At 47.0% G+C, this 12,726-nt stretch overlaps 1 protein-coding gene across 1 annotated transcript in view; it reads left to right on the top strand.

The window, feature by feature from the left end:
* The window catches only part of LOC110952416 (potassium voltage-gated channel subfamily C member 1-like), a 98,588-nt gene that overhangs the window by 45,137 nt on the left and 40,725 nt on the right, over positions 1–12,726 (top strand). The window contains 4 exon segments of the mRNA XM_051942085.1: positions 1,171–1,302; positions 3,274–4,135; positions 12,414–12,512; positions 12,515–12,625. Coding sequence (XP_051798045.1) covers positions 1,171–1,302; positions 3,274–4,135; positions 12,414–12,512; positions 12,515–12,625 — 1,204 coding nt within the window.

Raw genomic sequence — 12,726 nt, 5'->3', positions numbered from 1 at the left:
TAGTGATGTTTTTCATGACGGCTGTTTGTGTTAGAGGACATAACAGAAATAATACAGCATAAACCCCATCAGCTGTTTCCTTCTGTCAAGGTTTCAGCTGATTGCTTTTCGGCAGAAGATGCCAAACGTGCAGCTGAGCTGACGGTGAAAGATTGCGACGGTTTAGAACATGCAGTTGGGCGTCTGCATGAATGGGAGGCAGGACTGAGAATGCACATCAGGTTTAAAGGGAGAGGAAAGGGTGTAGAAATGGGACCTGTGTAATGATGGTAGTCCTTGAGGTTTCTGTACATATGTAGCAGACTTTAAGAAGCATTACTTCACACACTGGAAGACCCCAGCACATCCAGGCAGAGGACTGCATAGATCACCGAGAGAGCAGCGAAAAGAAAAGGGGATGGGGGCTGCGCATAGAAAGAGAGAGAGATGGGACGATAAGGAGAAGCGGTGGGCAAAGGGATGCTGCAGAGAGGAGGAACTCTCATTCATACGCAGAAAATGACTTATAATACGCTACATAAAGTCTATCAATGATCTGCCGATTGCGAGGTCTGTGTGTGCGTATCGATCTGAGGAATAGATGATCATTGATCCGCCGCTGATAGAATGACACACACACCAATAGACATTTATCTAAGTTTTATGATACACGTGTTTTCATAATGGTGCTCACAGCATCTCCTGAATCCTTCACGCTTCCTTTCTCTTTACATATCCTCTCCTTTAGACACACGTGCACGCAGAGATACCGTATGTGCTTCCCTTCTCGTACACGCTCCATCCATCTCCTCCTTCCCTCTGCCTCTCTGCCTGTGTCCTTATCAATGGGATTGCAGCAGTCAGGACGTTTGCTCTGAATTAGCAGCCCTCCGCTCTCCTCGGCGTGTTTTTGGTGCCCCCTGTCTGCAGCCTCTTGGCATGACCGCTTATTTCCACATACTGCAATGGCTCAAACCCCTCCTCCTCCTCCTCCTCCTCCTCCTCCCTGTCCTCCACCAGCAGTCATATGAACACCAAAATGCTAATGACAAAAGGCTTAAACCCTCCACAAACACACGGGTGTGCAGGTGTGACGATTTCCTGTCGTGTTGTTTGAATAAAAAGACGATTATATTTTGCTTGTGGTTGAAATTTTAACGCTCCTCTCCCTGTTGCTCTCTCTTTCTGCAGTATGTGGCGCTCGCCTCGCTCTTCTTCATCCTCCTCTCCATCTCCACCTTCTGCTTGGAGACCCATGAAGCCTTCAACACCATCTACAACAAAACGGAGAACGTCACCGTGGGCAATGTGACGCATGAGGAGGTACGCTGAAGTTGTTTAGTGGGATTTATTTCACTGAGAGACCTCCCTTAGTGGGAATTGTAATTCTGACCAATGAGTTCAGTCCAGTAGGTGTGGGTCATTTTTCACTCCTTCCACTGAAATAATTACAGCCAGAGAGCTCCTGTGATTGAAACTAAATCCACAGCAACATATTTGTATTTTTCAGGAGACTTTCTCTTGAAGATGCCATCCTCCAACATTTTACCAAATTCAAATGTGATACACAGAAACATGCACTCATCAACCAAGCATTGTGACCACCCCCTGCCTGATGAGCTGCTGCTCAAACCTGCTGTCAAATGGACTCTTCTAGACCTCTGAAAATGCCCCTACGACATGCTGCACCACTGAACTGGCCCTAGTCAGAGTCTTTATGTGCCCATTTGTCCCTCATCCAATATGACATCTGTTCTCTTATCATTTTATACATTGAATGCTTTTAACTGTTCCCGTATTCTATGATAATTCCTGTTATTCTCATCGTCTGTAAGTGGTCAGAATGGTTTGGCTCGTTGGTGTATCGGTCGTTTTGGGAACCGGTGGAACAACAGAAGGAAAATTAAAGCAGTCAGAGGAACTAGAGCCTGTAACCTCAATAAAAAGTCAGTTACAGGTTATTCAGTTTGCAGAATGTCTAAATATATCAAAAACCAAAGTATTTAACATACATGTTCTGAGGTTGTTTATTTTCTTGGGATGTGTAAAATCATGATCTCAGATTAAATAATTCTGATCAGTATTTTTGGATTTTTCGTGGGTTGCTTTGTTTCTTGTTTTCTAAACCACAATAGCTTCTTTTTGTACACTTGCCTCTGTGTAAACTGTAAAGACTCATAAAAATTGGTCACAATAAAACCTATGCCTGGGAATTTCCATGTCAGTCTATAAGTACCCAAACAGTGCATCAGTCCAGGGTGAATATACGAAGCAGTGATTATGAAGGTAGCCTACTGATTAGAAGATTGGGGCTTCAATAGTATACCTCAGGAGGGTTGTGATATTGTGTCTTTGTTCCTTTAGATCATTGGTGTCAAACTCATCTTAGTTCAGTTCCACATTCAGCACAGTTTGTTCCAAATGGACCAGACCAGTGAAATCAAAGCATAAGAACTGATAAAGAACCACAACTCCTGATGTGTCGGTTGTTTTAGTGCAGAAATGTTCACATTTAAAGAATTATCTTTTTACAAAACATCATGAACAACCTGAAATTTCTCAAGAAAAATCAGTTCAATTTCATCCACATTCATCCTCAGTTTATCATTTCCACATTAAAACCTACAGATCACAGAGTGTCTACAAAGGAACACAACATTTAGTCACCTGGAACTGAACCAGAGAGGATTTACTGGAGGATCACAACCACAAAAAAGACAAAAAAAAATGACAAAAACAAGACAAAAATTTCATGGGAAAATATTAGAAAAATGAGACACAAAATCACAAAAAAGTGGATGCAAAACGACAAAAAGTAGACAAACAACACAAGCGAGACGAAAAATACAAAATCACAAAACGAGACACAAAACAATGAATAAAGGACAACACAATTTCACAAAATACACCAAAAACACAAGCGAGACAACACAAAGTGACAAAAACATGAGACCAACTCCAAAAGTCAGACAAAAAACAAAATATTACAAAAATGAGACACAAAACGACAAAAAAGAACAATGAACAATCTAGTATTTCACTTTCTGTTCCAAACAACTTGTCATGGTCTAGAAATGATTTTAAATTTATACTTTTACTAATTTACAATCTGCAGTTCATGTCTTCTCTGGAAATTTTACACTTTACAAATCCATTCCGGCCAAATTCGTCCCACCAGAGGGTCCAATCCAGCTGCGGGCCGCATGTTTGACAGCCCTGCTCTAGATGAATAAATGAGTAAATCTGGTTATGATGAGGCCACCTAACCTTTTATTTTTCTCTTCCATTCTGCAGATAGTGTACGAGGTGGTCACAGATGGCTGGCTGACATACGTGGAGGGCGTTTGTGTCATCTGGTTCACCATCGAGGTGATGGCGCGCGTCGTCTTCTGCCCCGACAAGGCAGAGTTCTTCCGCAGCGCCCTCAACATCATAGACTTTGTGGCCATCGTGCCCTTTTACCTGGAGGTGGCACTGAGCGGCCTCTCCTCCAAAACAGCCAAAGACGTGCTGAGCTTCCTGCGTGTGGTGCGCTTCGTCCGAATCCTGCGTATCTTCAAGCTGACCCGCCACTTTGTGGGTTTGCGGGTCCTGGGCCACACTCTGCGGGCGAGCACCAACGAGTTCCTGCTGCTCATCATTTTCCTGGCGCTGGGCGTCCTCATCTTCGCTACCATGATCTACTACGCCGAACGAATCGGCGCCGACCCAGACGATCCGACGGCCGCGGCCCACACCAACTTCAAGAACATCCCCATCGGCTTCTGGTGGGCTGTGGTGACCATGACCACGCTGGGATATGGGGACATGTACCCCGAGACGTGGTCGGGGATGCTGGTGGGGGCCCTCTGCGCCTTGGCGGGTGTGTTGACCATCGCCATGCCCGTGCCCGTCATCGTCAACAACTTCGGCATGTACTACTCCCTGGCCATGGCCAAGCAGAAGCTCCCCAAGAAGAGGAACAAGCACATCCCCAGAGCACCGCAGCCGGGCAGCCCCAACTACTGCAAGCCAGACGCCCTGGCCATGGCAACCGCCTCACCGCACAGGCTGATGGGAAATGTGCTCGGGCCAGGCATGGTGGGATCCGGCAGCATGATGGGAACCGGAGACTGCCCTCTGGCACAGGAGGAGATCATCGAGATCAACAGAGCAGGTGAGTGGATGAACAGAAGTGAGATCAGGGATGAGTTTGAATGGGTGATGAAACAACAGGATGTGTGTGGAGAAAGGAAAATGTTGACCTTTTATAGTTTTTCACACTGAAATGCAACCTCACAAATAATGTCTTTTTAACCACAGCTCAGCATTCAGATGTAAACGTCCAAACAAGTGATGTAAACAGGATAGTTTAGAAGTAAAGTCAGTTCATTTCAACTAAACAACAGCAAACAATTCGTCTGCTCAAAGAGATCATCACACATCAGTACAGATCTTTCTCCTTTAGCTCCACTTTGAGACCCTCAGGTGTCTCTTTTAATCCCAGGATCAGTCCTGGTGATGATTTCTTATTAGATATTTAATTAGGACTGATATCAAACAGAGAAAAACAACAAATCCTTCATATTTGACAAGCTGGAAATAGAAATGGGTAAAATATTTTTAGCATAATAAGTTAAAATAATAATACATTATGAAGATAGTTCCTTTCTGCTAATTAGTTGACTGATTAATTGTTTGAGCATTAATTTGAAGAAGTTATAACGGATAATGGAGCTAATTCTAATCACTGCCAGATCTCCCCACAAAACACCAACGTTTAAACTTTTTGAATGTCGGTGTGAAAGTCGCTACGAAGGATTTCAGTTTGAACTAAATGTTGGAATGGGAATGTGTGTTTGTGTTTATGGGTTTGGATGTTGTTTTGGGCATCACTTCACTACTTATACGATCCCAACTTGGAGTGACCTTATAAAGAATAATTATTTAAACTGTCAAAGACTCTTTGGTTCCCATCAAACTGACGAGCAGAGGTCAGATTCCAGAGTGTGCATCTAACAGGTTTTGAAGCTGTAAATAACTTGCTGATGTCCTCGTTCTTCCTGGAGTAGAGTACACTAAAATAGATTTTAATTTACGATGGGACGAGGAAGCTGAAAAAAGCTTATTACTTTCTCTGGACAAATCCATCGCTGTCCTCTCCCGGCCAGATGCTGGAGCCCCGAGGCCGACGTTCACATAATCCTGGATGGGTCTGCATGGACAGGATTCTGTGTGTGCTGAAACATCTCTGCTCTGCTCCGCTGTTTTAATAGACATGTCCATCATCAGCACTGATACACAAACATGTGTGTGTGTGTGTGTGTTGATGCTGTATGTGTCTTTACTGGATTTATGGTTTATAACTATGAATAGCCTTAAGATTGGCTCGCCACCGAAGAGACTGACAGCAAACTGACATGTAATCAGTGTGTGTGTGTTAGCGCCCTTAAATCCTTTCTTTTAACCCTCGTGTCGTCCTGTGGGTCAAAATTCACCCGTTTTAAAGTTTGAAAATGTGGAAAGAAAAAAAATATTTTCACAGTGAAACTTCTGATGTCGGGCTGCACAGTGGCCTAGTGGTTAGCACTTTCTCCTTACAGCAAGAAGATCCCCGGTTCAAATCCCGGCCTGGGCCTGGGATCTTTCTGCATGGAGTTTGCATGTTCTCCCTGTGCATGCGTGGGTTTTCTCCGGGTACTCCGGCTTCCTCCCACAGTCCACAAACATGCTGAGGTTAATTGGTTACTCTAAACTGTCCGTAGGTGTGAATGTGAGTGTGATTGTGTGTCTGTATATGTAGCCCTGTGACAGACTGGTGACCTGTCCAGGGTGTCCCCTGCCTTCACCGAGTCAGCTGGGATAGACTCCAGCACCCCCCATGACCCTAGTGAGGATAAAGTGGTGTATAGAGGATGGATGGATGAACTTCAGATGTCCACTTCTTCAACATTTTTGGGAAATGTTTGAACATTTTTTATTGGAAAAAAGAAATGTTTAAAATGTTTCTTAAAAACATTCACAAAAAAACAACAAAAATCCAGCCAATTCACTGGATTTTTGTAGATTTTTTTAATGAATGTTCTTAAGGAAAATATTAGAAGTTTTACTGATATATATGGAACCATTTTAGATATTTTTAGGATTTGTTTGGAAGATTTTTGCTCATTTTTCGAAAATACTTGAAAGAATTTTCTTGCCAGATTTGAGGATTTTTTTAAAATATAACTTTTAAGGAATTATTGGAATTGTCTTCCTGAAGGTTTTACAATTTTTCAGAAATTTAGGAATTTTTTGCAGAATTTTTGGATTTTTTTCAGAGAAGGAAACCATATTTTTTAGTGCCTGTAAATGAGGACAATGGGAGGGTTAACTCAGCATTTGTTTGTGAAACAGCCTGGTGAATAGTCAGAGGAGTGTATGAGGATGTGAAGGGAGGTTAGCAGCAGACTGAAGAAACCACAGCATCTGAATGTTTTGACTTCAGGTTGAAAAATCTCCACAGTTCAGACCTTTGAGTGTGGCTCAGGAAGCTGTGCAGTGCTATTAACGTCTACATAACCGCTCTCTGCTGCAGTTTAAGCTGCTTTATAGGAGAGGTATGACAGGATGCAGAAACGCAAACACTTCTGTTGAATAAACTGATTATTTACTGTTGAGTTAGCAACCAGACTGCACATCAAAGCACACAGTGACTTATAGCACCATACAATGTTAATAAAATGCAGAGAGTATAAAAGTAAGGTGGTGACGCTAAACTCCATCCAGATGTTTTCTGGATTGTTGGATATCTTTGGAATCTGACGTCAGACATTGTAAAAGCCGACATTTGCAGCCTCTTCAGTGAGTTTGAGGAAGAAACTGCTGCTTTTTTCATTTGTTGCTCACTTATTTGTGGCAAAAGATCATTGTTATCCTCATTTTTAACGATGCCACTCGGGCCTCCAGTGCGGTTGTCTGGATCAGGTTTGAAAGTTCTTGACTCGGCTGGACAGCACGTCTCCTTAACTAGTTCTGACAGACCATAAACCGGCCCTGAAGCGGCCGGTAGAATCCATCAGAACTGCCTGTCAGATGGTCGAGTAGCTTCAGAAACACCCTCTGCCACCTTTCTGCTGTCCAGCTGAAGAGGTTATGAAGTTACGTTAAAAACTAGATGTAAAAATGAAAGATTAAAGCCCTTTTAACATTAATTGTAAAAGACTTAAGGGGATAAGACGCTTTTATTCTGTGATAAAAGTCGCATAAGTTGATCAGTTAATTCTCTGGTTGATGAATCTGGGAGTAAATTTCAAAACAGCAGTTGAAATGTACGGAATCACAGGAATGCCATCATAAAGGATAGATCTGTTAAAAAAATAAGGAAATAAATGTGTAATTATAAAGAGGAATAAATAAAAGAATAAATAAAAAATAAGGAAATACATGTGTCATTACAAAGAGGAATAAATAAAGAATAAATAAAAATAAGGAAATAAATGTGTAATTATAAAGAGAAATAAATAAAAGAACAAAAAAATCTGTTTTAAAAAATAAGGAAATAAATGTGTCAATAGAAAAAATAAAGAAAAATAAAGGAATAAATGTTTAAATATAAAAATAATAATTAAAAATATATGAAAAAATAAGGGGCTAAATGTGTTCATATAAAGATGAATAAATACAAAAATAAATCTGTTAAAAATAGGTAATAAATGCCATCCATCCATCCATCCATCCATCCATCTTCTTCCGCTTCATCCGAGGTCGGGTCGCGGGGCAGCTCTCTCAGCAGTGATGTCCAGACCTCCCGATCCACGCACACCTCCTCCAAACTGTCTGGGGGGATCCCGAGGCGTTCCCAGGCCAGCCGAGAGACATAGTCCCTCCAGCGTGTCCTAGGTCTTCCCCGGGGTCTCTCCCCAGTGGGACGTGCCTGGAAACACCTCCCAGGAGAGGCGTCCAGGGGGCATCCGAAACAGATGCCCAAGCCACCTAAGCTGGCTCCTCTCAATGCGGAGTAGCAGCGGGTCTACTCCGAGCTCCTCCCGGCGTGACCGAGCTCCTCACCCTATCTCTAAGGGAGCGCCCAGCCACCCTGCGGAGGAAACTATTTCGGCCGCTTGTATCCCGATCTTGTCCTTTCGGTCATGATCCAATTTTCATGACCATAGGTGAGGGTAGGAACGTAGATCGACGGTAAAATCGAGAGCTTTGCCTTCTGACTCAGCTCCTTCTTCCCACAACAGTCCGATACAACGCCCGCATCACTGCAGACGCTGCACCGATCCGTCTGTCAATCTCTCGCTCCATCCGCCCCCACTCAGTGAACAAGACCCGAGATACCTGAACTCCTCCACTTGGGGAGGGACACCCCACCGACCTGAAGGGGGCAAAGTACCTTTTTCCGGTCGAGAAACCATGGCCTCGGATTTGGAGGAGCTGATCCCCATCCCGGCCGCTTCACACTCGGCTGCGAACCGCCCCAGTGCGCACTGAAGGTCCTGATTCGATTGAAGCCAACAGGACAACGTCATCTGCAAACAGCAGAGACGAGATCCTGTGGTTCCCGAACCGGACTCCTTTCCGGCCCCTGACTGCGCCTAGAAATTCTGTCCATAAAGATAACGAACAGAACCGGAGACAAAGGGCAGCCCTGGCGGAGACCGACGCGCACCGGGAACAGGTCCGACTTACTGCCGGCTATACGGACCAAACTCCTACTGTGGTCATACAGGGATCGGACCGCCCTTAACAAAGGCCCCGAACCCCATATTCCCCCAGAACCCTCCACAAGACACCCCGAGGGACACGGTCAAACGCCTTCTCCAAGTCCACAAAACACATGTGGACTGGTTGGGCGAACTCCCATGAACCCTCGAGGATCTGCTGGAGGGTATAGAGCTGGCCAGTGTTCCGCGACCAGGACGAAAACCACACTGCTCCTCCTGGATCCGAGGTTCGACTATCGGCCGGATTCTCCTCTCCAGTACCCTGGAATAGACTTTACCAGGAGCTGAGAAGTGTGATTCCCCTATAGTTGGAACACACCTCCGGTCCCCCTTCTTATACAGAGGGACCACCGCCCCGGTCTGCCAGTCCAGAGGTACCGTCCCCGACCGCCACGCGATGCTGGCAGAGACGTGTCAACCAGGACAGTCCCACAACATCCAGAGACTTCAGATACTCAGGACGGATCTCATCCACCCCCGGAGCCTTGCCACCGGGTAGCTTTGTGAACCACCTCAGTGACTTCAGCCCGGGTGATGGGCGAGTCTCCCCCGGCATCATCAGTCTCTGCTTCCTCTCCGGAAGACGTGACGGCGGGATTGAGGAGATCCTCAAAGTATTCCTTCCCACCGTCCAAACAACGTCCCCAGTCGAGGTCAACAGCTCCCCACCCGCACTGTAAACAGTACTGGTGAGGTACTGCTTCCCCCTCCTGAGGCGCCGACGGTTGCCAGAATTTTCTTCGAGGCCCGACGATAGTCCTCCTCCATGGCCTCTCCGAACTCCTCCCGACCCGAGTTTTGCCTCTGCGGACCGCCCGGGCTGCAGCACGCTTAGCCTGCCGGTACCCTTCAGTTGCCTCAGGAGTCCTGCAGGCCAACATGGCCCTGTAGGATTCCTTCTTCAGCTTGACGGCATCCCTTACTCCGATTTCCACCACCGGGTTCGGGATTGCCGCCACGGAGGCACCAGAGACCTTGCGGCCACAGCTCCGAGCGGCCGCATCGACAATGGAGTAGGAGACAAAGTCCACTCAGACTAATCTCCCACCTCCCTCGGATCTGTGAGAAGCTCTCCCGGAGGTTGGGAGTTTAAAGTCACTCCTAACAGAGGGTTCCGGCCAGCCGTTCCCAACAGACCCTCACGATACGCTTGGGCCTGCCAGGTCTAACCAGCTTTCTTCCCTGTAGGCGGATCCAGCTCACCACCAGGTAGTGATCGGTCGACAGCTCCGCCCCTCTCTTCACCCGGGTGTCCGAGACACGCGACCGGAGGTCAGAAGACACGACTACAAAGTCGATCATCGACCTCCGGCCTTAGGGTGTCCTTGGTGCCACGTGCACTTATGGACACCCCTGTGCCGAAACATGGTGTTCATGATGGACAAAACTGTGACTCGCACAGAAGTCCAACAATTGAGCACCACTCGGGTTCAGATCGGGGGGGCGTTCTTACAATCACCCCCTCCAGGTCTCACTGTCGTTGCCCACGTGGGCGTTGAAGTCCCCAGCAGGACAATGGAGTCCCCGGTCGGAGCACTATCCAGCACCTTTCCCAGGGACTCCAAGGAGGCCGGCATACCCCCCACTAGTGTTCGGGCCGTAGGCCACGACTACGGTGAGGAGCCTGTTCCCCAACCCGAAGGCGTAGGGACGCGACCCTCTCGTTCACCGGGCGTGAACTCCAACACGAGGCGACTAAGCTGAGGGCAATGAGCAGTGCCCACCCCAGCCGCCTGCCGCCTCACCCCGCGGGGAACTTCCAGAATAATGGAGCGCCCAACCCCTTTCCAGCAGGGGCGGTTCCAGAGCCCAAGCCGTGCGTGGAGGTGAGGCCGACTATATCTAGTCGGTAGCGCTCAACCTCCCGCACCAGCTCAGGCTCCTTCCCCGCCAGTTTGGTGACGTTCCACGTCCCCACAGTAAGTGGTCGTGAACGCGGGCCGGGCCGCCGAGGCACCCCGCCTCGACCGCCGCCCTGTCCACTTTGCACCCGACCCCTACGGAACCCTCTGTGAGTGGTGAGCCCACAGGAGGGCGGACCCACGTCGTCCTTTCGGGCTAAGCCCGGCCGGGTCCCGTGGGCGGAGACCCGACCACCAGGCGCTTGCATACGAGCCCCAACCCCAGGCCTGGCTCCAGGGTGGGGCCCCGGCTGCGCCATACCGGGCGGCGTCACGGTCCTTATGTTTTTAACTGCCATACGGGTCATTAAGTTTTACGGGGGCTAAGCCCCCAACCCTCCTCCTTTATCCGGGCTTGGGACCGGCATCGGCAGGACACCTGCCGGTACCTGCCGGTGGCGGAGTTAGGTAATAAATGTGTAAATATAAAGAAGAATGAATAAAATATAAATTAATTAATTGAAAATATGGAAATATAAAGGCCATTTTTCTTTGGTTTATGCTTACATATTTTTTTTTTTGTTTTTTGATTTTATTCATTTTTTATTCCTTTTTACATTTACACATTTATTCCCTTATTTTTTAACAGATTTCTCTTCCATAGATGGAACATTTTCTTCCTTAAATAAAAATTCACATTCTTATCTCCATGTGTAAACCTTAATGCTTCCCTGTAATTACTGACTTCTCATTCCCTTCCAGTGTGGCCCTTCAGAACTCCTCTTTGGTTTCTTCTCAGCAGACATCATGTTCTAGACACCAGTTCTTTCTCAGATTAACCTAAGCAGGTCCTGTTAGCTGCTCATTGTGTCCTCACTCTTAACATACGTGTGTGTGTTTGTGAGTGTGTGCGTGTTCACCCCTCTGGTGTGTATCTGTAGCTGCTGAGTAGAAAGTCATACCAGATTAGATGTGACAGCTGTGTTGAAAGCTACAAATACTGTTTTCCCTGTAGTCATCGTCTTGTGTTTGCGTGTTTATTTGTATTCCTGATGCTGTGAGGACATAAACACATTTACAACTTTAACTTCCTATTAAATTATCAGATTAGGACATGTTTTAAGGACTTTTTTAAGATACTCACAAGGTTAAGATAAAGTCAGTGTAAGGTTAGGGTACGGTTTGGTTAAGGTTAGGGTTCTGTGTGTGTGTGTGTGTGTGTGTGTGTGTGTGTGTGTGTGTGTGTGTGTGTGTGTGTGTGTGTGTGTGTGTGTGTGTGTGTGTGTGTGTGTGTGCAGTCTGCTCTGCTGCAGTGTGTTGATCATGTGACCAGGATACCATCAGCATCCACTAATATCCCCCTCCCTCTCCTCTTTTCTCCTCTCTCCTTTCTTCTCTTTTCCCCCTTTTTATTTTTTCTTTCTGTCGTCTAATTCCTCACATTTTTCCTCTTTTCGCCTCTCTTTCTGCTGCTGTTTCTCTTTTTTCTGTCGTCTAATTCCTCACATTTTTCCTCTTTTCGCCTCTCTTCTGCTGCTGTTTCTCATCCTCTAATCCCTTCTCCTCGTCCTCCTTGCAGTCGCTCCTCGCCACCTCCGCTCTTATCTCGTTTTTCCATTTTTATTGCTTTTATGTCTTCAACCACCTTCCCTGCTCCTCCTTCTCTTCACCCTCCATTAATCTTCTGTTCCTTCACCCCCTCCTCACTCCCTTCCAACTTTCTCTTCTTCTTCTTCTAATATGCCTCTTCTTGTGGCCTCATCTTTGGCCTCCTCTTTCATCCTTTATTCTCCTTCCTGTGTGTTTTTTCTCCCCATGCTCTTAATAATCACTCATATTCTTCCTGTATTTCTTTTTTGATCTCCTCTGCTGCCACCCAAATGTTCTGCGTCTTGTCTTTCAGACTCCAAGCAGAACGGTGATGCGGCGGCCAACGCGGCGGCCCTGGCCAACGAGGACTGCCCCACCATCGACCAGGTCCTCGGGGACGAGCGCAGCCCGGCCACCGGGGCCTCGGCTCCACCACCAGCCGCGAGCGCTACCCTCATGACCGGGCATGCTTCCTGCTGAGCGCCGGGGAGTTCCAGCGCACGACGGACGGGAACGTTCGGAAAGGTAGGCGGGCGGAGCTGGGGAGGCGGAGGATGGAGGGGGGCAGAGGAGGAGGAGTGGGGCCTTACCTGAGTGACAGCAGTGGACTGTCGCTGGATGCATGG

This window comes from Acanthochromis polyacanthus, chromosome 2 (genome assembly GCF_021347895.1).
Source record: "Acanthochromis polyacanthus isolate Apoly-LR-REF ecotype Palm Island chromosome 2, KAUST_Apoly_ChrSc, whole genome shotgun sequence".
Classification (NCBI taxonomy): domain Eukaryota; kingdom Metazoa; phylum Chordata; class Actinopteri; family Pomacentridae; genus Acanthochromis; species Acanthochromis polyacanthus.
This window is presented reverse-complemented; position numbering and strand designations above follow the sequence as displayed.